At 47.6% G+C, this 26,414-nt stretch overlaps 1 protein-coding gene and 1 non-coding gene across 4 annotated transcripts in view; one reads left to right on the forward strand and one right to left on the reverse strand.

Annotated features, from left to right (window-relative positions):
- Window positions 1–26,414, reverse strand: part of LRRC72 (leucine rich repeat containing 72) — a 201,635-nt gene that overhangs the window by 32,745 nt on the left and 142,476 nt on the right. For all 3 annotated transcript variants that reach the window (XM_085630800.1, XM_085630802.1, XM_085630801.1), the window contains exon 6: window positions 3,885–3,998. In XM_085630800.1, coding sequence (XP_085486926.1) covers window positions 3,885–3,998 — 114 coding nt within the window. The remainder of the gene's footprint in view (window positions 1–3,884; window positions 3,999–26,414) is intronic.
- LOC146789204 (U8 small nucleolar RNA) lies at window positions 10,734–10,867 on the forward strand. The gene has a single exon (XR_014970214.1). It is a non-coding gene; the product is annotated as a U8 small nucleolar RNA (small nucleolar RNA).

The following is a 26,414-nucleotide window of genomic DNA, read 5'->3' on the forward strand; positions in this document are numbered from 1 at the left end:
CTTCGCCCCGGTCTGCGACCCGCGCGCGTTCCGCTAGCGCGTTACGGGGATGAGTTGGTAATGACAGACAACGTTAACAAGGGGGCGGGATCGGGAAGAGCAACCAGGTGAGGCGGATCAATTTGGCGCAGGGCACCGTGGTCCTCGCAGTCCCAAAGCTGGACTAAGCAGCAGCCTTCCCCCTAATGCAGCGTAGCGTCCGTGAGGGTCTTTTCGCTCCGTGATACACAGCAAGAATGAAGTCCCATCCGAGTTTTTAAGCTGACAGGGCCAGCGAGCGGCGCCCGCGAAGCGGGGGCCGCGAGGAGTTGATTGAAGGTAGGAGGCGGCAACGGGAAGAGCAACCAGGTGAGGCGGATCAATTTGGCGCAGGGCACCGTGGTCCTCGCAGTCCCAAAGCTGGACTAAGCAGCAGCCTTCCCCCTAATGCAGCGTAGCGTCCGTGTGGGTCTTTTCGCTCCGTGATACACAGCAAGAATGAAGTCCCATCCGAGTTTTTAAGCTGACAGGGCCAGCGAGCGGCTCCCGCGAAGCGGGGGCCGCGAGGAGTTGATTGAAGGTAGGAGGCGGCAACGGGAAGAGCAACCAGGTGAGGCGGATCAATTTGGCGCAGGGCACCGTGGTCCTCGCAGTCCCAAAGCTGGACTAAGCAGCAGCCTTCCCCCTAATGCAGCGTAGCGTCTGTGTGGGTCCTTTCGCTCCGTGATATCATAAATATTCGCAATGGACACGTTCAGAGTAGCGCCAGTAGAGGGCAGCAGATCCCAGCGCGGGTATTTGTCGAAGACATGGAACACTATAGCAAAATCTGCCGACTTCGGAACTGCAGAACCAGGTTCGAGTCCTGGGGACGGCTCAACATCCGGCGATTTTGAGAAAATCATTTAATGTACCTGTGTATAAACCCCTGAATCTGGCCTTGTGTAATGTAGCTGGTGCTTGTGTAAAATAAAATCTAAAATATTCAGCATTACACAATCCATGAGGTGGAAGTGATTTTAGAAAGGGTTTTTCTGATTTTCAGGTACTACCACGGGGCTCGTGTTCATGTCAGGAATGCCTTCCTTGCACTGCCATTTATGCACCATTGTATCATGGGTGCTACCACACTGGCTGCTATTCATGTGGCTGTTACACACAAACACACTGCCAGTGAAGTAACCAGAAACTGCAGACATACAAACGCTCCCCTAAAGAGACAGGGTCCCATTCGCAACCATTTTCCCATGAATTATTCCTGGAAATGTAGGAGTACGCCACTACTTACTAATCAAGGACCTAGAGCGACAGTGTTAGCAGGGCAATACGAGGCTCCATTAAGTGAGATCTTCACATCAAAGAGCTTGGTTTAGAGTTGGATAGCAGTGGAAAATGCTCCAGCTTCTAGGAGTACTTACGAGCGGGGGCTTGTGGGTGAAACCACACTGAAACCTCTAAGCACTTTCAATTCCAACCGGACAGAAAGCCCAACATACTAAAGGGGGGCGGGCTATGTTTATATGAGGTGCTGAGCTATGAAGATATTGCCATACTTTCAGACTTCCAAATGGAATTCTGTCCAGGAAGGGGCACAGAATCTGCCATCCTTGCCATCTGGGGTGACCTGAAGAACACAGTTGACCACAACGGGGTTGCTTTGCTACTTCTCTTAGACCTCTCAGCTGCCTTTGACTCGGTTGACCATGGCACTCTGATACAAAGACTCTATGAAGCCGGCATAGAGGGGACTGCTCTAGACTGGATCACATCCTACCTTCGCCACAGAACTAATGTCACAAAAACTTCACAAAAGCATTGGTCCCTCATGGCTCTATCATCTCGCCCATGCTTTTCAACATCTAAATGAAGTCATTACTGGCACTGATCAATAAATTTCATTTCACATACTATAACTCTGCAGATGACACGCAAATACTCCTTCAACTAGAATGCCCCAAAGACATTGGAAATTTGCCAATTTTCAGTTGTCTCAGAGCCGTGGATCAATGGATGACGTGGAGCCATGTCAAACTGAATGCTTCCAAAACGAAAATACTCACATGTGGTGATTGGAAACATTATGACCTGCTCGCCGCATGGCCTGATGATCTGGGGACACTGCTTAAAGTATCAATGTATCCTGCTTAAAGTATCAGAATGACTATGGACTCCAAGCTATCAATGAATGCTCAATTGGACAAACTAGCAAGATCAAGCTTTTTTACTATGAAAACTCAGTGATGACTCTTACCCTATTTGGGATTTTTACACACGGTCCAGGCTACCATCTCTCTTGTTCTGTCCAAACTCTATTACACAAATAGCCTCTACCACGATCACCTTTAACAACTATGAAAGGCTTTAATGGATTTAGAACTCGACTGCCAGACTAGTCTTACATATAAAACTGCAAGACCACATCTCCTCTGCCTTGAAAGCCCTGCATTGGTTACCGGTTGCCAGAAGATCCACGTTCAAGCTGCTTTTTTATCACCCACAAAGAGATACATGGATCAGGAATAAAATCACCAAACACATTCAACAAAGGAATCTCCGCTCTAGAGTGGCACCTTGCCTCAAAGTCCCAACTTTCCATAAAAAAGACCATGGATGGCCCATCCTTCTCTGTTCAAGCTGCCAAACTATGGAACTCTTTACCCCCAGCACAATATCCACGGATAACCACCGTATCTTCAGAAAACGACTCAAGAATTGACTCTTCCCCACATAAGCACCATATTTAAACAGAAATATACATCATATCCCTCTGTATATAAGCATGTATTTGTACTATCGATATGTACCTATATATGTGTATTGCTTTGTATGAACGTATAGAATAATTATGTTTTTAAAAATATAGATGTTCATTAGTTCTGCTTAACAAATGTACATTGTACTGATAGTTACATTATTCTATGTTTTTAACATGTATACAGGTGACTGCATAAATAAGTAAATCTTTTATCATAACTATTTATCTACAATTGCTTTACTATTGAATTACAGAAAAAATAGAAATTAAAGTACAACACTTGAAAGCCAGATTTTATTAAATGCATCTTTAATCTACATATACTACCTTCCTTATGCATCTATATAGCTTCCATGTACTTATGGGTCTATATTCTTATTACCTTTCTTCTAATTCAGCATATCCAATTCACTATTCACTATTTCTCACCCTAATTCACTACCCTATTTCTCACCCTATATCTGTATCAATATATCCTCTACCTACACTCTCTCATTCATCCCAAACCCCATACCGCTACTAAGATCCCCCAAATAACCCTTTCTAGACTCTTCCCTACTCTACTTCTCCTTGCATCATTTCCTACCTCTTTTACTATTCCGATCTCCCGAAACAAGCCTTTCTAAACCCTTCCCTCCGACTCTTCCCTCTCCATCTCCCTTTTACTCATCCTAAGCCTCCTGAACTGCTATTAGTTCTACACAATATAACCCCAAAAAGATTTCTTAATCCTTCCCTCTTCTATACCTCCACTATCCTTTTCTATCCAAATAACAGACTAAGATGTCCTCCACTCAAATTAACTTCATATTTAACAATACCAATTCACCACTAATACTTTATGGGTTCTGGAGTAGCTTGCTACTCGTCGAAAACGAACTTCAACTCCTCATCAGGAGTAGCAAGCACTATAAAAATGCAAACCTTTTTTCCTCTTCTATCCCTCCACTATCCTCAATCCAAATAATTTACTAACATATCCACCACTCAAATTACTTTCATATTTCACTATACTAATTCACCACTAATCCTTAATGGGTTCTGGAGTAGGGTGCTACTCGCCAAACAAGCGCTTTGACGCCTCGTTAGGGGTAGTAAGCGCTATATAAATGCAATTACAATACAATACGATTATTATAAAACGAATTACTTAGCGTGTGCAGAGCAGTCATCCGTTTGAGTTCGTTTACGGTGGCTTCCAGGTTTGTCAGGTGGTTGCTGTGCAGCAGCAGAATCTGCAGGGAGGTTAAGTGCCTCAGCGCACCTGGAGGGCAGAGCAGAGCAGAGACATCCGTATTTACAGTGACAAATAGTGCTGGGAATGCCAAGCATCTGTGCGCGTATTTACAGTGACAAAGAGTGCTGCGAATGTCAAGCTTCTATGTGCGTTAGTTAACACTGACTGACAATTATCTTTTTTCCTTTTTATTTTATTAAGCATACAAATGGAGCGCTAGGGCTTTGGAAGATTAGACAAATGCATGACACTACTTCATAAATAGGACGTGATTGGACCCGCCTGACAAAAAGATTGTCTAAGCCACCAGAGAGCAGCCAGAGAGACTATAATAGTTTTGCTGAATAAATAGCATGAGCATTTTTAACTCGGTGCAGAAGAGAAGCAGTGAGCGTACAGTGAAAAACACTGCTCCAGAACAGGAGCAGCACAGATAGGCCACATTCAACATCTTGGTAGATAAATGCACAATAAACAAGCATGGGCAAAGCCAATAGGTCTCACAGGTTTGAAAGCTATCTGATTATCCAATGCCTTTTAGCCATGTTGTACAGCACCATGGCTAAAAGTTAGTGGCATGGCATTGAGGAGTAGAGTGGTGTAGCGGAGAGTGGAGTAGGATGTCATGGTGTAGATGGGGTGGCGTGAAGAGGAATAGAGTAGACTGCAGTAGAGTAGTAGTATTATTGATGTCTCCTTTATGGTGTATATACCACATACCAACATCCCTGCAATAAAGTCAATATTACAATGGTAGCAGTATGCAACAACTGCTGCACTTACTCCTCCAACTAACAGGATGAGAAACATTGAGTAAAAGGTCTATTGGTGTTCGACTGACCTACCATAGCCTTTTCACCTTGCTACATTTGGAGGCAACATCACATACTTCCACTAATAATCCTGATACATATGGTCAATCTGCAACCAGTACGGATGCCCACTTAGGCAACACGATTGACACACATACGCACTGCCATAATCCATTTGGAGCTATTGTCATCCCTCTTAAACACATCAACCTTATGGTTGGTGCGGTTAAAAATATTGATTTATACAAAGCCTTAAAGTCCCTCGTATCACACATGTGTTGTCTTCCTTCTGTTTGACTGTTCTCTGTACAGCTTTTCTTTGAACCCGAAACAAAAATATTATGAAAAAATTCCAACCACCACGGCCCCTCATCTAAAATCACTGTAAATCTTTGAACTCGTCTGTGTGCTTGTTAGACCTGTCAGCCAGCCGCGGTCGGTAGTAGGAGTAACTGTAGGGCGGTGACGTGGGGAGGGGCAGAGTGGGGGTAGTAAACTATGGATTACGAAGGTTTACAGGTAAGTTAACATATAAATTAATAAAACGAATTTCGTTGCATGCACTGCATCCCCAAATGCGATGCAGTGCACGCAACGAAATTCGTACTCCTCCATGCAGATTTCCCAGGTCCTTCTCTTCGGGCAGAGGTTCTTCTTGGCATAAACAGGATCTCATTTCTTAGGAGCAGGGCTCCTTCTTTTATACACAGTTTCTTTTGTTCTTTGTCGCCAGCCAGAGACATCCGTATTTACAGTGACAAATAGTGCTGGGAATGCCAAGTATCTGTGCGCGTATTTACAGTGACAAAGAGTGCTGCGAATGTCAAGCTTCTATGTGCGTTAGTTAACACTGATTGACAATTATCTTTTTTCCTTTTTATTTTATTAAGCATACAAATGGAGCGCTAGGGCTTTGGAAGATTAGACAAATGCATGACACTACTTCATAAATAGGACGTGATTGGACCCGCCTGACAAAAAGATTGTCTAAGCCACCAGAGAGCAGCCAGAGAGACTATAATAGTTTTGCTGAATAAATAGCATGAGCATTTTTAACTCGGTGCAGAAGAGAAGCAGTGAGCATACAGTGAAAAACACTGCTCCAGAACAGGAGCAGCACAGATAGGCCACATTCAACATCTTGGTAGATAAATGCACAATAAACAAGCATGGGCAAAGCCAATAGGTCTCACCTGTTTGAAAGCTATCTGATTATTAGGCCTGGGCAAAAATTTCGTTCCGTTCGCGGAAATTGCGATAATTTGACATTTTTGCGTTCCGCGGAGAGCGCGAAAATGTCAAAAATTCCGGTTTCCGCAGCTTGGCGATAATTTGTTTCTTGCTCGCGCTGTAAAATGATACATTCTCGCGCGCGCGCGATCGCCTTACCTGAATCCCTGCGTTCGCTGACAAGTTTTCTTGATCCGGTCGCGTTCTCCATGAGATGTTGTATTGTTTTTAGCCATTTGCGCTGTCTCGCGACAGTTCGCGCCCGCAGTGACGTCATGCGTCGCGCGATCACGTCTTTCTTCTCGCGATCATGCACCGCGAGAACAACTCAAAACAAGATGGCCGCGCCCGCAAGCAACCACATGGGTAAGTTGGCGACCCGCAACCATGCAGAAAATCTCGCGAACGTGCCGGAAAAAAACTTCCGCATCTTCGCGATATTTCTGCTTGTTTGCGATAATTTTAAACATTCTCGCGATAATTTGCGAAGGTTAATTCCGCAAATTCCGCCCACCCCTACTGATTATCCAATGCCTTTTAGCCATGTTGTACAGCACCATGGTTAAAGGTTAGCGGCATGGCATTGAGGAGTAGAGTGGTGTAGCGGAGAGTGGAGTAGGATGTCATGGTGTAGATGGGGTGGCGTGAAGAGGAATAGAGTAGACTGCAGTAGAGTAGTAGTATTATTGATGTCTCCTTTATGGTGTATATACCACATACCAACATCCCTGCAATAAAGTCAATATTACAATGGTAGCAGTATGCAACAACTGCTGCACTTACTCCTCCAACTAACAGGATGAGGAACATTGAGTAAAAGGTCTATTGGTGTTCGACTGACCTACCATAGCCTTTTCACCTTGCTACATTTGGAGGCAACATCACATACTTCCACTAATAATCCTGATACATATAGTCAATCTGCAACCAGTACGGATGCCCACTTAGGCAACACGAATGACACACATACGCACTGCCATAATCCATTTGGAGCTATTGTCATCCCTCTTAAACACATCAACCTTATGGTTGGTGCGGTTAAAAATATTGATTTATACAAAGCCTTAAAGTCCCTCGTATCACACATGTGTTGTCTTCCTTCTGTTTGACTGTTCTCTGTACAGCTTTTCTTTGAACCCGAAACAAAAATATTATGAAAAAATTCCAACCACCACGGCCCCTCATCTAAAATCACTGTAAATCTTTGAACTCGTCTGTGTGCTTGTTAGACCTGTCAGCCAGCCGCGGTCGGTAGTAGGAGTAACTGTAGGGCGGTGACGTGGGGAGGGGCAGAGTGGGGGTAGTAAACTATGGATTACGAAGGTTTACAGGTAAGTTAACATATAAATTAATAAAACCAATTTCGTTGCATGCACTGCATCCCCAAATGCGATGCAGTGCACGCAACGAAATTCGTACTCCTCCATGCAGATTTCCCAGGTCCTTCTCTTCGGGCAGAGGTTCTTCTTGGCATAAACAGGATCTCATTTCTTAGGAGCAGGGCTCCTTCTTTTATACACAGTTTCTTTTGTTCTTTGTCGCCAGCCAGAGACATCCGTATTTACAGTGACAAATAGTGCTGGGAATGCCAAGTATCTGTGCGCGTATTTACAGTGACAAAGAGTGCTGCGAATGTCAAGCTTCTATGTGCGTTAGTTAACACTGATTGACAATTATCTTTTTTCCTTTTTATTTTATTAAGCATACAAATGGAGCGCTAGGGCTTTGGAAGATTAGACAAATGCATGACACTACTTCATAAATAGGACGTGATTGGACCCGCCTGACAAAAAGATTGTCTAAGCCACCAGAGAGCAGCCAGAGAGACTATAATAGTTTTGCTGAATAAATAGCATGAGCATTTTTAACTCGGTGCAGAAGAGAAGCAGTGAGTGTACAGTGAAAAACACTGCTCCAGAACAGGAGCAGCACAGATAGGCCACATTCAACATCTTGGTAGATAAATGCACAATAAACAAGCATGGGCAAAGCCAATAGGTCTCACAGGTTTGAAAGCTATCTGATTATCCAATGCCTTTTAGCCATGTTGTACAGCACCATGGCTAAAAGTTAGTGGCATGGCATTGAGGAGTAGAGTGGTGTAGCGGAGAGTGGAGTAGGATGTCATGGTGTAGATGGGGTGGCGTGAAGAGGAATAGAGTAGACTGCAGTAGAGTAGTAGTATTATTGATGTCTCCTTTATGGTGTATATACCACATACCAACATCCCTGCAATAAAGTCAATATTACAATGGTAGCAGTATGCAACAACTGCTGCACTTACTCCTCCAACTAACAGGATGAGGAACATTGAGTAAAAGGTCTATTGGTGTTCAACTGACCTACCATAGCCTTTTCACCTTGCTACATTTGGAGGCAACATCACATACTTCCACTAATAATCCTGATACATATGGTCAATCTGCAACCAGTACGGATGCCCACTTAGGCAACACGAATGACACACATACGCACTGCCATAATCCATTTGGAGCTATTGTCATCCCTCTTAGACACATCAACCTTATGGTTGGTGCGGTTAAAATATTGATTTATACAAAGCCTTAAAGTCCCTCGTATCACACATGTGTTGTCTTCCTTCTGTTTGACTGTTCTCTGTACAGCTTTTCTTTGAACCCGAAACAAAAATATTATGAAAAAATTCCAACCACCACGGCCCCTCATCTAAAATCACTGTAAATCTTTAAACTCTTCTGTGTGCTTGTTAGACCTGTCAGCCAGCCGCGGTCGGTAGTAGGAGTAACTGCAGGGCGGTGACGTGGGGAGGGGGAGGGGCAGAGTGGGGGTAGTAAACTATGGATTATGAAGGTTTACAGGTAAGTTAACATATAAATTAATAAAACTAATTTTGTTGCGTGCACTGCATCCCCAAATGCGATGCAGTGCACGCAACGAAATTCGTACTCCTCCATGCAGATTTCCCCAGGTCCTTCTCTTCGGGCAGAGGTTCTTCTTGGCATAAACAGGATCTCATTTCTTAGGAGCAGGGCTCCTTCTTTTATACACAGTTTCTTTTGTTCTTTGTCGCCAGGGGGCCTGTGCCTGGCTCAGTCCGGTTCTGGAGCACTTTGTTGTGGTGACTCTGCTCTTTTCTTTCAGTGCAGAGGGCAGAGACATCAGCCGCTCCACAGGGGGCGGAGCCAGCATTGTGGTGGCAGAGTACAGGTCTATTCAGAGTCAAGGTGTACTCCTCCCACTCATCCTGGTGTAATCTCTCTACCCACCACCTGGCAGCCAGCCTGTCTCCTGGAATTCCCCAGCCCTGCCCCTCACTGAAACTAGGCAGCAAACACACACAAAGCAGAGGCGGACTGAAATGGCTAAGCAAGTAAATACTAACTTTCTAAAAGTAGTATTTACAAACACAGGATATTAAAATAAACTTTACTAAAAGAAGTATTTTATTATTCTGAGTTCAGGCACACTAAACTTGACTTTCTACCATGCTCTCTGAGTCCGCTGGGATTACAGCGTGTAGTAATTCCAGCAGCCCATTCTGGCCTATGGAGAGCAGGTAGCCTTCAATAGTGAAAAACGTAAATGGCTGTAATTCACTATTAGGACATGCCACACACATCAGGGCATGTCCCACCTTATGCCTACAATGCACCCTGCCCTTGGGCCTACCAGAGTGGTGACTAATATGTAGTTAAGGGAAGGTTTAGGGACTGGCAAGTAGGTGCACTTGCGCAGTCAGCATGACAGTACCAGACTGCACGCAGGTTCTGCAGTGGCAGACCTTAGACACATTTTGTTAGGCCGCTTCTGTGGGTGGCACAACCAGTGCTGCAAGCCCACCAGCAGCATTTGCATTTACAAGCCCTGGCACTCCTGGTGCACTTTACTAGGGGCTGATAGTAAACCAAATAAGCCAAACATGGACACCAATCAACATCAACATTTTATCATAGGGAGAGCATATGCACCTTAGCACTAATCAGCAGTGGAAAGGTGCCCAGAGTCATAAAACAGCCAACAACAGGTCAGAAAAAAAACAGGAGGAAGGCAAAAGGTTTAGGGATGACCCTGCAAAAAGGGCCAAGTCCAACAACGTAAAAGTTGGTGTAACTTGCAGCCAATACCAGCTTTCATCACTGGCTGTATTTCCATATTTCTTCTAAAAAGGGAGAGGGAAAAACAAAAAATACCCCCAAAAAATTTGAGAAGAGGGTGAATCACGATCCGTGTCTAACTACTGTTCTTGAGCATTTCTTTGTTGAGAGGGTATTATAATAATGTTGGTATACGTGAAACTGTTAAACTAAACACAATCATAGAATTTTTTTTTTTTATCAAAGATTTATCTTCAGAAGTTTGCAAGATGGAGTTTTTACTGTCTAGCTAAGCACTACTAAAACTACTAATTCCATAACTGACCTTTGCCTGCTGTGGTGAATGACTCTCTGAATTCGTAGATGGCTCTGCTGTTAGGCCAAGAGCAGCTATTGAACCCCCACCCTTCCCTGCCCCCTCTACTTGAGATGCACTTGTATGTAAATAACATTCGCACAGGCTAATGGGAACACCATGATAAATAGTTTTGCAGACCTTCTTCCATTGTTACTGATAAAGATAATGCAAAATTTCCATACCTTTTGCGGATTAGCAATCAAAATTGCTGATTAAATGTCAATTGGCTTGCACTATGTTTGCCAAGGGTTCTTTACCTTAAGAAGTTTCTGATTATAGAGTAATGGTGTCGGCAGTGAAGTTAATCCTTACCTGTTACTTCTCCTTGAGGAACTGGACATGATGATAAGAAAGAGATGAGTTCATGATTATTGTCTCCAGTCCTTCGGTGGATAACAATCGCCTCAGGATCTCCTGACTGATTTTCACTGATGACCATTAAATACGTCAATAATAGATTGTAGATTTAAGTACTTAGTAGCTGATCAAATTCTGCATAATAAAACACTGATACCAATTTCTTGATACAATATTCAAATCTTTGCATTTAGCCAACACATCCAGCGTGGCAAGCAGGGTTTGCCATTTCACTAACACTGACCCAGCCCTCCCAGTCTTTCCAACACACAATCCCACTCCACTTAATTCCACTACACCCAAAACCACATAATTACTATCCACATAATTCCACAGCACACCATACCACATAATTCTGCTACACAACTCCACACCACACAATTCCATAACAAACAATTCAAATACAACCCCTCCCTCTCTCGCACTTCCACCAACCCTATCATCTCCCCCACACAACCACTGCCCCTCTCATCTCTCCCTCACACCGCCAATACCCCCACTTATCTCGCAATCCCACTGCCCCTTTCATCCCTTCCTCACACTCCCTATCTCCTCTCTATACTGCCTACTCTCACATGCTACCTTCCTGTACCTCCTTGCGCTGGCACTGGTCCACCTCACGACTCCCCCCACTGCTGGGTGCCTCTACCACTTGTCCCTGTCTCTCTTACTCTCTCACCCCTCTCATGCACTCTTCCCGCCTTTCTCATATGGATAACGTCAGGTTTTCAAGCACAGTTTCTTTCCCATGCCTTTTCAAGGTTTCCGTTCCTCAAATCCATGTCCTCTTCTTTTTCGGGTGTCTTCTGCGTACACAGGCACTCCCTCTTTATGAGTCTGCCACCTGCTTTCATCTTTCTTTCTCACACCCTCTTTCTGCTTCTCTTTATCACTCACCAGTTAGTGCACAAACCACCTATCCCTCTCTATCTTCCTTACTTTCTATTCTCTGCAGCTCTCACCCCCATCTATTCACTAAACCACATAATTATACTACACAAAAATACAGTACACACCACCCTATTCCACTCCACACAGTCCCAATCCTAACCACATAATTCCACACTGTGAGAGGTTGGCCTGGCATATGTTGATCACTAGTTATCGTGGCCACCTTGCACCAGTCCAATTCGACTCTTATGGTAGATAGGTTTAAGACAACCTTTTAAAGAAAGCTATCCTAGTGGTAGCTGTGGAGAGCAGCCTTCAGGCTAAGTCTCAGAGGAATGTAATGCAGCTTGTTTTACCTTATAATCTCTTGAATTACCAAATGAAAGGACACCACACAGGTATATATATCAAATATATATGTATTTATTACTAGACACACTCTGTTAATCTCTTTGTGAGATTAGAAGTCAGGAACATATGCAAATATCAAAGGTTTTACAATAAGTTAAGCACAAATATGGCTGGGGCCCTAAGGCGTACCAGACCATATACTAAAAAAGAGGTTTAGGAATGTCGACTTGTAAGGGGACAAGGCCTAGGGCCTGTAGAATTGTTAGGGCCTCACTAATCCACCCAAGGCAGGTAAGTAAAGGACCCACGGGAGACGCGTGCAGTGTGAGAACACACCCGCGGGTTCCCTATTGATTTCAATGGAGCAAGTCGCGTTTGGATTTTTAAAGTTTTAGGGTACTTCTAGAGAGTCTACAAGCAAGCCACTTACAAGGTAAGTAGTTTTAGGGCCAATACCCACAGGAGCACCGGAGTGCACAAGTTACCTCACCCAGGGAAGCCGGGTGCATAGGTGTCTTTTGGTGTCGGGTCGCGTCGTCGTTTTCAATGGAAGCCGAAGAAGTTTTGCTGCTTGTGAAGACTGGAGAAGTGTCGGTGGAATCCAAGGCTGGATTCAAGATGAAGAAGACCTGAAAGCAGAAGGGACAGTGTTCACAGTCACTTGCCAGTGACCCGGGGCCAGGAAGATGGATGCCCACGGAAGTCGGGTGATTTCAGGTGATCAAGGGTGTTTTGACTCTTCAGCCACAAGGTCCAGGAGGCGTCGACGATGACCAGGAGCTGGATTCGGAGTGACCCACAAAGTCTGCAGCTTACTGAGGTGTCGGCAACTGGATTGGAGCCAACAAGCCTTGGCAGCAGCAAGTCTCGTGGAAAGTGAAGAAAGTCAGCGGTGCAGACCAGCAAGGTCTGAGGGACTCACCCAGTGAGGCTAAGTCAGGGCAGGCCTGGAGCAACCAGGAAAGCCCTTTGGTTTGATAAGGAAGTCTTCAGGGGACCCATAAGCCAACGGGCAAGAGATCGCAAAGACGCCTCATGAGGATTCGCTTCACAGGAGCCCACGGTCACTCGGGACGAGGGAGGCCTCTGATTTTCAAGGGAAATCCTGCTGGAGGCTTGGGCCATACGTGGTCCAATGCACAAGTTTGTAGAACTTCGTGAAGGGGTTGCACTCGACAATAGTGCACGGTACCCGGGTATTGCTGCTCCTCGTCACTCGTGGGGTCCACTCGCTTCAGCTTTGCTGGGGACTCACAATGGCCATTGAGAAGTCAGGAAATCTACTTCCAGGGCTGCAGGGACTTCGGACTCCAGCGGGAGCGGGAAAGTTTACAACCGTTGATTCAAGTTTTTGGTGCCTGCCAAGCAGGGGAGTCACTCCTTGACTCCAAGGGAGATTCTTCTGTCCTCCAAAGGTAGTAGAACGTCGAAGGTCCAGGATTCTTCTTGTAGAGCGTCGTCCAGGGATATCTGATTTGCAATGGCAAGGTTTCCCTATCTTATACTAAAGGAAAGGGAGGGACTAGCTCTATGACCACTCCTATGGGAGGGTCAGGGGAGTGGGTGGTTACACCCACTTCCCTTTGTCCAGTTTCACGCCAGAGCAGGGGCAGGTAGCCCCTGAACCGGTTTGAGCTGGCATATGCACAGAGGAGCCTACTGCTCCCCCAGTGCAGGACTTCAAAGCACTCTAGGAGTGCACCCACCCAGCCCCAATACACTAAATCCTGTCTGGAAGGTGGTTACACCTCCATGTGACCGGATGCCTATTGTTGGGCCTCCTCCACTGCGAGTTTCAGTCAGCAGCAGGAGGGCAGCCCATTGTCTGTGCTGGTGGCATCCATTTTGTGATGCCAGGCTCTTTCAGATTTCTACCGTATGTCCAGAGTAGGTACATGTCTTCCCCTCTAGAAGGGTGGGATCATACTCCCACACCAGTTACTGGTGTGGGGGTATGATTCCAAGTTGTTTGACACCAAACACGACATGTTTTGATGCAGTCATTCCAAAGTTAGAATTTACCGGTAGGTTATAATGCACTTAAGAGTGTATGGTTTAACCGCATCCACAAACAGCCACAGAAAATAGACTCTGCCAGCTGCAGAGGGCCTGCCTTAGGGGTGACTGATAGGTTTATATGTGTCTGTATGGTGAGATATAGGGAACCTATACCTCAGTGAGGAGTGCTAACACTACCTCACCCAGGCTGCAGTAGCAGGCCTGTGGTGTCAGATTTAGTCTGCTTCCCAGGGGTGGCATAATACATGCTTCAGCCCCTGGTAGGCCTGTGAAGTACCTATGCCCTTGGTACTTACCTAAGGTACCATATACTAGGGGCTCATAAGGTACCACAGTATCCAATCACTAGTGCATCTAATATGCACTCCAAGGTGTTTAGAGAGAACAGAGAGGCTGGGGCCCTGATTAGCAGGGACCCAGCCAGACTATAGCCAGAAACCAGTTGTAACATCAGAGAAAAGTGGGGGCAACATAAGTGCAGATCCTACTCCCCTACACAACCCCCCCCCCCCCAAATGCAGGGACATTAAACTAACCTTGACTAGTTGAGTCTTCGTGTTCTAAGTGGAAATACCTTGATATTCCATCTGCATTGGCATGTTGGGTCCCAGGTCTATGTTCCACTGTATAGTCCATCCCCTGTAGGGAAATGGACCACCTTAGCAGTTTAGGATTTTAACCTTTCATCTGTTTGAGCCATAGGAGGGGCTTGTGGTCAGTCTGAACTATGAAGTGAGTGCCAAATAAGTATGGCCTCAGCTTCTTCAGGGCCCACACCACAGCAAAGGCCTCCCTCTCTATAGCTGACCAACGTTTCTCTCTAGGGCAGAGTTCTTCAATCTGTGGGGCGCGCCCCCCTGGGGGGGCGTGACACCATCTCAGGGGGGGCGCGCACTCCAAGTCTTCTTGGAGAACTCCCGTAATGGTTGGAGGGGGGCGGGAGTGGAAATCGATGGGGCACTACGTGCCCATGCTTTTGTCTTTTTAACTCTCCCAGGAGGGGGTTCATTCATAGAGCTGAAATGCTTCAGCTGCAGTGGGAGGCAGGATGTCTCCTCTGCTAAAACCGAAAGCAATCCAACAAGACTCTTCGCTTTCGATATCATCGCGGAGGAGACCCCCTGCCTCCCACTGCAGCTGAAGCATTTCAGCTCTATGAATTAACCCCCTCCTGGGAGAGTTAGCTCTTTCCAGAAAGGAGACAAAGTTTCCAGAGACGTTTTAAGGCATGGGCAAGGTGGGCTCTGGCCCAGGGCCCCAGCCTTTCAAAGGGGGTGGGGGGTGGGGATTGAAACAGCCAGCTCTGTTCTAAAGTCTTGGTCTCATGACCTTTAACATTTTGTAAACACAATGTTGTAAATAGGGTTTTTCTATCATTCGTTTTTAATGTGTAAGAGTCTATTATAGACATTTTGCAGACAAAATGTGTTTGTGTCATGCAACATCCATATAAAAAGTTTATTTCAGATCAGTACAGGACCTCGTATATGAGAAATGGGAGGGTTGACCGAGATTATTTGCAGTAATATTAGTGGACTGCTGTTGTGTTACATACTGAAAACACCATCACTATCCTTGAATATCAGATGTACACACATTTAGTATATGACCAAAGAAGGCATGAAAGAGCTGAGACTGGATCATAAAAGCAAAGCTGGTCCAAACAGTGGCCCCCAAAATACATTTGGCCCAGTGCCCACAAAATTCTTAAAACGTCCCTGAAAGTTGCTTTTAAAATTACAGGCAGGCGCACAAAATGCCAGCCAGCCATGTGTTGTTTAAACAGCCTGCAAATTGCTTGTCTTGACAGGAAATATGGTTATAAATAAAGAAGTATGTATTTATTTGTAATGTGACTTTTCTGTCTTTGTTCCCTTTTATTATCAGTCATGGATCATTCAGGCAGCTCTAGACAACAATTAAAAGTTCTTTCTATTTATATTTGCTGTTCAAAGTATGCACAGACAAGTGCTGAAAATACAGCTTTAGGTGACTGCTTATTTTTATACTGCCTGTGACATCAAAATAATGAACTGGAAACCCTAATCATAAGACTGGAAGTTTGTTGAGGGATCAGCACATTATTTCTTTCCTCCACCCTGATCCCTGGTTACTGTCATAATAGTTTAACACATTTGAAACCCTACGCTGCCGTCAATAACATGCTGAGTTACTTCAAGTGTCTGGGATTGCACCTTGCATTCAGACAACTTGCTCCTCATTCTCGCCCTTCACTTTTACCCTCACCCTGCACTCACACTGATCCGATACCCTCAAACCATTCACCCACTTACCCTCCACTCACACTGATCACTCTGCACTCACAGCAATCACAATGCGCTCACACCATTCACCCATTTACCCTCCACTCACAGTGATCACTCTGCACTCACAATGCACTGGCGCTGTTCACCCTGTACCTCACCCTGCACACGAGCACACTACTCAACCTGTACTCATGTGATACTTCACACACCTGTCCCCCTCACTGCTCAATCTGCAATCTCACTCAAATAAGCCCACCCCATTCATTCTTCCCACTCTGCACTAAAATGCGCACCCAAATTCATATGGTCACCTCACTCACCCCTGTACACAAGTATGGGCGTGTCGTACCCCATCAAGGTTTTTGTGCTAAATTACAAAAGGAGACATCTAAATGCACTGCAATCCAGCCTTCCAGGGGCCCCTTGATAGAGACAGTTCTGTTTTTGCCCTGATGGCCTGGAATAATTCCTCAACAGATTCTTACAAACAGTTTTGTTTAATTTCTTTTTAATGTGATCGATATGAGGGAGTCTATTACTATTTGCAGAGAAATGTGTTTTTTTCATGCAACAACCATAAAAAAGTTAGATCCAAGCGGGTCCTCACATATGAGAAATTGGAGGATATCACAGATATTATTCACTGTAAAATTAGTCGGCTGCTGCTTTGTTACAAAAGTGAAAACACATCACTATCTCTGAATATTAGATGTAAACGCTTTTAGAATTTCGACTACAGTGCCTGTGCACCGTTAGTAGCCTGGCTAAATAGGGTATGGCAGAGCTGAAAGTAAATCATTTAAACTCAAAGCTGTACTGAACAAGGGCCCCCAAAATAGTTTTGGCCCAGGGCACCCAAAATCCCTAACATGTCCATGCCATCACAAAGTCTGTCAGACAACATTACTCTGAAGTAAAATAGACAACATCATTAATTTATTATTAGGTCTATTTTTTTTAAAATCATCAGCCCGACGTGCTTCAGGCAAGCAACTTATCGTACCACAACGGAATTCTCAATTAGGTGTTCGTTCAGCGCCCTCTGTGTGGACTTTCAACTGTCTTCAGATCCATAACTGGTTGGTGGGCAATTATCCTATTATAATGCTGCCTAAAACGTTTGGTAATGATTTCTAGAGAAGATTTGGTTTTCGTATACCAGCTCTAAACTAGGGAGTGCTCGAAAAATCTGACAACACTGTCTACCTTACAGTCCCTGTCTTGGCTGAAAATGTCTGCAAAATATTCAGCTTTGGGAGAAACCGCTATCAAAACTCTCTTGCCTTTCAGCTCGTCCTATTTATGTGAGATTGGGTTCTCAGCACTTGTGGTTTTAAAGACTAAGTACCGTTCAAGATTGGACGTGGAGCACAACCTGAGGATGGCAGTAGCAAAAATCCATCCACAGATTGACCGTCTCTGAAAAACAGGCACACCTGTCACATTTATGTTGGTGGTGAAACAAAGAATCCTAGTAAAAACAATTTGCGCACATTTTATCTTGGAAAGTGGTGTTTTGAGCTGTGTAATAAGCCTCTGTCATTTCACCACACCCACTCACAAACCTGCCATTAACTAAACACTCTTATTGTATTGAACATTATTTGCTGGCTATGCCCGGAATATGCGCGTGGTGGTCGATTCCAAAAATTTCAGTCAGGTTGTGGGGGGCCAACATCTAAAAAAATTCAGCTGGGGGGGGCTCAACCTACAAAAGTTTGAAGACCTCTGCTCTAGGGGTCAGCCTTCTGCTTATAAAAGCTACTGGCTGGTCTTGACCTTCATCATTCAGTTGAGACAGTACAGCTCCCACACACAGCTCAGAAGCATCTGTTTGGACAATGAACTTTTTGGTGTAGTCTAACTCTGTAAGATGGGGGCAGTGCACATGGCCTGCTATAGGTCTTCAAATGCCTTTTGACAGCTAGCTGTCCACTGAACCTTTTTTGGCATTTTCTTTCAGGTAAGATCATTTAAGGGCATCACTATAGATCCATATCCCTTAACAAACCTCCTATAGTACCCAGTCATGCCCAAAAAGGCTCTCACCTGTGTCTGGGTGGTTGGAGCTACCCATTCCATTATGGTCTGGATTTTGCTGCTCTGCAATGGTTGAACCTGGCCTCCGCCTACAAGGTGGCCCAGGTACACAACCTGACTCTGCCCTATCTGGTACTTAGTGGCCTTGATAGTGAGGCCTGCTTTTTGCAGGGCCTCCAAAACATTTCTGAGGTGGACCAGGTGATCCTGCCAGGTGGACCTAAAGACAGCAATATCATCTAGATAAGCTGAGCAATAAGTTTCCATACCTGTCAGAACTTTGTTCACCAACCTCTGAAAAGTGGCAGGTGCATTTTTCAAACCAAAGGGTATCACCACAAAGTGGTAGTGCCCACCAGGGGTTGAAAATGCTGTTTTGGCCTTGGCATCATCAGCTAACTTGATTTGCCAGTAGCCAGCTGTTAGGTCAAATGTACTCAGATATTTGGCTGAGGCCAAAGTATCAATGAGCTCATCTGCCCTGGGAATTGGATAGGCATCAGTCCTGGTGACTGCATTGAGGCCTCTGTAGTCTACACAAAACCTCATTTCTTTCTTACCACCCTGGATATGAGTACACAAGTACTACTGGACTAGCCCAAGGGCTATCTGAAGGCTCAATTACCACAACATTTTCTGGACTTTAGTCCTGATACAGTCCCTGACATGGTCAGGTTGCCTGTAGATTTTACTCTTGACAGGCAGACTGTCTCCAGTATCCACCTCATGGGTGCACCAGGAAGTCTGACTAGGGGTCAGGCTAAACATATGTCTGAACTGCTGCAGAACCTGTCTGCATTCAGTTTGCTGATGGTCAGTGAGGCTGCTTGCCAAAGCAACACCATCTACTGACCCATCATCAGGGTTCTGTGAGAGCAGGTCAGGGAGAGGGTCACTCTCCTCCTCCTGTTCCTCATCAGTTGCCATGAGCAAGCCCATGTCAGCCCTGTCAACATATGGTTTCAATGTGTTGACATGGAGCACCCTAAGGGGGCTCCTGGGAGTTCCAAGATTCACCAGATAGGTGACTTCTCCCTTTTGCTCAACAATTGTATGGGGGCCACTCCACTTGTCTTGGAGAGCTGCTGGGGCCACAGGCTCCAACACCCACACTTTCTGTCCTGGCTGGTACACAGTCAGCACAGCCTTTTGGTCATGCCAAGTTTTTTGTAGTTCTTGGATTGCCTCCTGGTTTTTGGTTGCCTTCTTCATGTATTCAGCCATCCTGGAGCGGAGACCAAGTACATAGTCCATCACATCCTGTTTGGGAGGTTTGAGAGGTAACTCTCAGCCCTCCTTCACCAAACATAATGGACCTCTTACAGGGTGCCCAAACAGAAGTTCAAAATGGCTGTAGCCAACCCCCTTCTGTGGAACCTCCCTGTATGCAAACAGAAGGCAGGGAAGTAAAAGGTCCCATTTTCGCCTAAGCTTTTCTGGGAGGCCTTTAATCATTCCCTTTAGGGTTTTGTTGAACCTTTCAACTAACCCATCGCATTGTGGGTGATAGGGAGTAGTGAATTTGTAGTTTACACCACACTCCTTCCACATTGCTTTTAGATACCCTGACATGAAGTTGGTACCTCGGTCAGATATAACCTCCTTAGGGAAACCCACTCTGGAGAAAACTCCAATGAGGGCTCTTGCCACCACAGGGGCTGTGGTGGTCCTGAGGGGAATTGCTTCTGGGTACCTGGTGGCATGATCCACTACCACCAGGAAAAACCTGTGCCCAGATGCTGTTGGAGGGTCAAGGGGACCAACAATGTCAATCCCCACCCTTTCAAAGGGTACCCCCACCACAGGTAGTGATATAAGGGAGCCTTTGTTGTGCCATCTGACTTGCCACTGGCTTGGCAAGTGACACAGGAGCGACAAAACACCTTGGTGTCCTCTGACATGTGTGGCCAATGAAAATGTGGAACAAGCCTGTCCCAGGTCTTGTTTTGGCCCAAGTGTCCTGCTAAAGGGATGTCATGTGCTAGGGTCAAGAGGAACCCCCTAAACTTCTGAGGTATTACCAACCTCCTGGTGGCTCCAGGGGTAGGATCTATAGCCTCAGAATATAGGAGTCCCTCATCCCAATAAACTTTATGGGACCCACTAGCACTCCCAACAGCCTCAGCAGCAGCCTGCTGTCTGAGGGGTTCAAGAGAGGGGCAGCACTGTTGCTCCTTACTCAGATCTTCCCTGGAAGGTCCCCCTGTCCCCAAGAACTCAACCTGATCAGGCTCAAGTCCCTCGGGGCAGTTCAATCAATCAAGCATTTGTATAGCGCGCTACTCACCCGGAGGGTCTCAAGGCGCTTGAGGAGGGGGGCCTGCTACTGCTCGAACAGCCAGGTCTTGAGTTGCTTCCTGAAGGCGAGGTGGTCTTGGGTCAGGCGGAGGTGGGTGGGGAGGGAGTTCCACCTCTTGGCGGCCAGGTAGGAGAAGGATCTTCCTCCCATTGTGGCTCTTCGGATGCGGGGGACGGCGGCGAGGGCGTGGCAGGTCGATCGAAGCTGGCGGGTGGGAGTGTAGAAGTTGAGGTGGTCGTTGAGGTATCTTGGGCCTTGGTTGTGGAGAGCTTTGTGTGCGTGGGTGAGGAGTCGGAACGTGATTCTTTTGTTGACGGGGAGCCAGTGCAGGTTTCTTAGGTGTGCGGAGATGTGGCTGTGTCGGGGGATGTCCAGGATGAGTCGTGCTGAGGCGTTCTGAATCCGCTGAAGTCTTTTCTGGAGTTTGGCAGTGGTTCCGGCGTAGAGGGAGTTGCCGTAGTCCAGTGTAAGGAATATCAGGACCTTCTGCAGGAGCGTCAGGATACTGAAGAGAATGCCTCAGCCTTCCCCTACGGTCCTCCGACTCTATCAGACACTAGAGTAACGGAGGACACGCCAGGGGAAAACAGGGAAACAAAACAAGGGAAGGTGGGGTCAGCTCCTGTAGCGCGGCTGAAGACAGGTCAGGAATTGGTGAGACAATACTCAGCTGTAAAAATAAGAGCTGTGTTATCCCCAGTAGTCACTGTGTTAACCATATATTTAACTAACTCTGTTTACCACACCTACCACTGTTTGGTCACATCAGATATATCAGCGTGTATGCTTTCAACATAGAGGATCCTATACAAAAGAAGACATGGGGTTAAGAAAATGTCCTAATGAGAATATGCACTCAATCACTAAGAAGAATAACTCACCCCAGCTGTCCTATGAGATTTCTATAATTACATAGGAAAGCATTCCATCTAGGGTCCACTATGTATGCAATGAGAGGTGTTCAGCTAGGGCGTAGGAGAAGATCTGCCAAAAGAATAAAACATTACTTAATACCCTTCACGTTGTTTATCATAATCAAGGTAAAGTAAAAGGCAGCGCACAACGCTGTTACCGTGCTTCTGTTGTACTGAAGTTCAAGGCACTGTGGTCCACGCTAGTATCCCCCAATGAACATCAAGCCTCTCGCTCCTGCTGACGAGCAAGAGAATGATACACGTCTGTAGACGAAGACCAAGTCTTTAGATGAGGCTGACCTCATAGACCAAGCCCGGTCCGTTTGAGAGGACAGAACCAATCGCACTACTGAGAATAAGGAAAAAGCAAGAGGGAGATGGAACTAACCCTTCAGCTACACTACGGAGAGGTGACGATCCTCGAGGGGTAATGTCAATCGTGCAGGAATGGAGGCGATATCTAATCAGACATACAAGGTGAGGATAGACCCGGCAATGAAAAAGGGGGTGACCTGCGGGGCGGAACACAGAGAACGGAACAAGAAACTCAACAAACGGACTGCGGGACAGAACACGGGGATAACAGGAAGTGGACTTCAGGCCAAGGGAGCGGAGCGGGATATGGGGCAAATCAACGGGTACGAAGAAATACTACCACCGTGCTTGACCCTGCTGAATAAAGAGCTGGATACAAGGCGACTCGACAAGACTCAGAGAGGAGACGCGGTGGTGCTATCCAGACAGAACTCTTCGTGACAGGAATCAGCGAGGAGACGCGGTAGTGCTATCCAAACAGGATTCTCCACCCGCAAGGGGGGCGGAAACAGGAAACAAGGAAACGGAAGTCAGGCAACGTGAATCAGGACGGAAACAGAGCTCACAGCTAGAACGCTAAGCGCGTTCGTGAGCATCAAGGGTCCTTATATACAGGAGCGTCTTCATTTCGGACCGCAGGGCATGACATCCAGTCGGCTGGTGACGAGGGCCTGGGTGACCGTCTTCCTGGTTTCGGTGGGGATCCACCGGAAGATCTTCCGTAGCATGCGTAGGATGTTGAAGCATGACGAGGAGACGGCGTTGACTTGTCTGGTCATGGAGAGGGAGGAGTCCAGGATGAAGCCCAGGTTGCGTGCGTGGTCCGTTGGTTTGGGTGCGCTGCCCAGGGCAGGGGGCCACCAGGAGTCGTTCCAGGCGGAGGGCGAAGATCCCAGGATGAGGACATCCGTCTTATCTGAGTTCAGTTTCAGGCGGCTGTTCCTCATCCACTTGGCTACGTCTTTCATCCCTTCGTGTAGTTTGGTTCTGGCGGTGGCGGGGTCGTTGGTGAGGGAGAGGATCAGCTGGGTGTCGTCGGCGTAGGAGATGATGTTGAGGTTGTGTTGGCGTGCGATGGCCGCAAGGGGGCTCATGTAGATGTTGAACAGCGTGGGGCTGAGTGATGATCCTTGTGGTACGCCGCAGATGACTTCGGTGGCTTCTGATCTGAACGGGGGAGGCGGACTCTCTGTGTCCTTCCAGCGAGGAAGGAGACGATCCATTCCAGTGCCTTCTCTTGGATTCCGACGTTGCTGAGGCGTTCCACTAGGGTGCGGTGGCAGACAGTGTCGAACGCCGCGGAGAGGTCCAGGAGGATGAGGGCCGCTGTTTCGCCGTAGTCGAGCAGGGCTCGGATGTCATCAGTGGCTGCGGTCTCGGTACTGTGGTTCGCCCGGAAGCCAGACTGCGAGGGGTCGAGGGATCCATTCGTCTCGAGGAAGGCGGCCAGCTGTCTGTTGACGGTCTTCTCGATGACTTTGGCAGGAAACGGGAGCAGCGAGATGGGGCGGTAGTTCTTGAGGTCGGTGGGGTCGGCTGATGGTTTCTTTAGGAGGGCGCTGAGTTCGGCATGCTTCCAGCTCTCCGGGAAGGTTGCGGTGTCGAAGGAGGCGTTGATGATGTCCCGGAGATGGGGTGCGATGACGGAGTCGGCCTTGTTGAAGACGTGATGAGGGCAGGGGTCGGTTGGAGATCCGGAGTGGATGGAGTTCATCGTGTGTATGGTCTCTTCGGTGTTGACCGGGGTCCAGGCGCGGAGGGTGGTGGTGGGGGGTGCTGGTGCGGTCGTAGGGTGCGTCGGCTGTGTGCTGAAGCTGTTGTGTATGTCTGCGATCTTGTTGTGGAAGTACGAGGCGAGTGAGTTGCAGAGGTCTTGCGATGGGGTGATGTCGTTGTTTCCGGCGCTGGGGTTGGAGAGCTCTTTGACGATGTTGAAGAGTTCCTTGTTGTTGTGGGCGTTGTTGTCCAGTCGTTCCTTGAATGCTGTTTTCTTGGTGGTGTGGATCAGTTGGTGGTGTTTTCGAGTGGTGAGCTTGAGGGTGGTCATGTTGTCTGGTGTCGGGTCTCTGCGCCAGGCTTTCTCGAGGGCTCGGCAGTTCTTCTTGGAGCTCTTGTTATGTTATGTTATGTTATTTATTCTTAAGTATAGCGCAACGGTTACTCAAAAAGAGTGTCCCGGCGCTTTTAGGTAAGGGGAACAGATTTCAGAATAACACAACACAGCTAAAAGAGGTTAAAAGATAAACAAAAAGAAAGCAAAACTACTGGCAGACCTATTGGGAAAACAGCCAGGTTTTGAGACCTCTTCTAAAATCAAGGAGAGTAGACGCCCCCCGCAAAGGGAGCGGTAGTGCATTCCACATCTGTGGGGCCAACAGACTGAAAGAGCGGCCCCCAAGGCGAGCCCTCTTCACACGCGGAACAGCCGCCAAAAGTAGAGATTCTGACCTCAACGAGCGAGTCGGATGGTAAAAGGTCAGTCTCTTTTGGAGATGTTTAGCTCCCACAGCATGGAGCGCTTTGTAGGCCAAGGTCAGAGCCTTAAAGGCAATCCGTTTGCGGATGGGTAGCCAGTGTAACGTCACCAACAACCCAGAGGCGCTGGCCCGTCTACTTAGGCCAAAGATGGCCCTGGCCGCCGCGTTCTGTGCAACTTGAAGCCTTTGTAGCAGATACTCTGGCAGGCCCAGGTAAAGAATGTTGGCATAATCCAACCTGGAGCCTATCAGAGCCTGCACCGTCAGCCTCCTGTGCTCCTCGGACAAGAGAGGCAAGAACCTCCGCAGCATTTTTAACAGGCCGAAGCAAGTACCGGTTACCCCCAAGATCTGGGCTTTCATCGTCAGCCCCTTGTCCATCTTAACCCCCAAGTTTTTAGCCATGGGAGAAGAGCCGGACGGAGGGAACATGTCGATGGGCCACCAGGCCTGCCAGCAAGGCTCCGTATCGCACCCGAAGAAGAGTACCTCCGATTTGTCGGAATTGCACTTGAGGCTGTTCAGTTGGAACCATGCGAACACAGCCCCAAGGCAATTCTGGATACTCTCCCCGTCAAAGTCAGCCCCTCTCTCGCAAGAGAAGAGGAGCTGGGTGTCGTCGGCATACAACACGATCCGGGCACCAAATGACTCCGCCACCGCCGCCAAAGGGGTCATAAAGATGTTAAAAAGGGTCGGGCTCAATATAGAGCCCTGAGGGACCCCGACTCCCAGAGGCGGCATTACGGCGGTGTCAGATGATGTCCAGATCGTTTGCCGGCGGCCGGCCAAAAAGGAAGAAAACCATTTGAGCACCGTCCCCCGCAGACCAATCTCAAAGAGTCTTGCGAGCAGGCCCTCGTGGGGGACGGTGTCGAAAGCCGCCGACAAGTCCAACAACACCAGCATGACTTTGCCCCCGGTATCCAACACCCCTTTAATGGTTTCAGAAACCTCAAGGAGCGCGGTCTCGGTGCTGCGATGTGAACGGAAGCCCGACTGGGAGTCATGTAAGAGCTCATGGGACTCCAGAAAATTGGAGAGCACCGACTGAACGTGCTTCTCCAGAATTTTTACAAGAGCCGGCAGCAACGAAATTGGCCTGTAATTGGCTGGGGCTTTCGGGTCAAGTCCCGGCTTTTTAAGCAACGGGATGACCATTGCCTGCTTCCATACTGGCGGCACCTCTCCCAGACTCAACGAGAGGTTGAGAAGAGGGTGCGCCAGCGGATTAACCACCTCCGCCAGTTTACCCAGGAGCTTAGCAGGGCAGGGGTCAAGCGGAGACCCAGATTTTAAATTGCCCATAAGCGCTAGAGAAGCTGAGGCTGGCAGAGATGGAAACTCAGCCAATAAGGCGCCCTGCGCAACTGGGGGAGGCGAGCCCGCCTCGGGCTCGCCTCTTGAGTTCGTCGGTGAACCAGGATGCTTTCTTGCTGCCGGGTCTGCTGGGAGGGGTCCTCAGTGGGGCAAGGTCGTCTGTGCAGTTGCTGATCCACCTCGAGAGGTTGATGGCGGCATGGTTGGGGTTCGCTGAGCTGGCGGGAGGGTTCTGGCTCAGGGATGCAGCGAGCTGGTCGGCTGTGATCTTGTTCCAGCTTCTGCGTGGAGCCTGTTGCTGGTGGTGGTGGATTGTGTTCCTTACGCAGCTGTGGTCCGTCCAGTGGAGCCCAGTGGCGTGGCTGAAGGAGATGTCCTTGCTGGAGGAGAAGGCGGGGTCAAGCGTGTGGCCGGCGTAGTGGGTGGGGGTGGTCACCAACTGCTTGAGTCCGAGGTTGGCGAGGTTGTCCAGCAGGGTGGTGGTGTTGCGGTCGTCGTTGTTCTCCAGGTGGAAGTTGAGGTCCCCGAGGAGGATGTAGTCGGCGGAGGGGAGGGCGTGCGGGCTGATGAAGTCAGCGATGTCTTCGCTGAATTGTGTGCGGGGCCCCGGGGGTCTGTAGATGAGGGTGCCTCTGAGGGTGGTCTTGGGGTCGGTGTGGATCTGGAAGTGCAGGTGTTCGGCGGCTGTGAGGGTGTCGTCGGTGTTGGTCGTGATGAGGA

The sequence above is a fragment of the Triturus cristatus genome, chromosome 10 (genome assembly GCF_964204655.1).
Source record: "Triturus cristatus chromosome 10, aTriCri1.1, whole genome shotgun sequence".
In the NCBI taxonomy this organism is placed as follows: domain Eukaryota; kingdom Metazoa; phylum Chordata; class Amphibia; order Caudata; family Salamandridae; genus Triturus; species Triturus cristatus.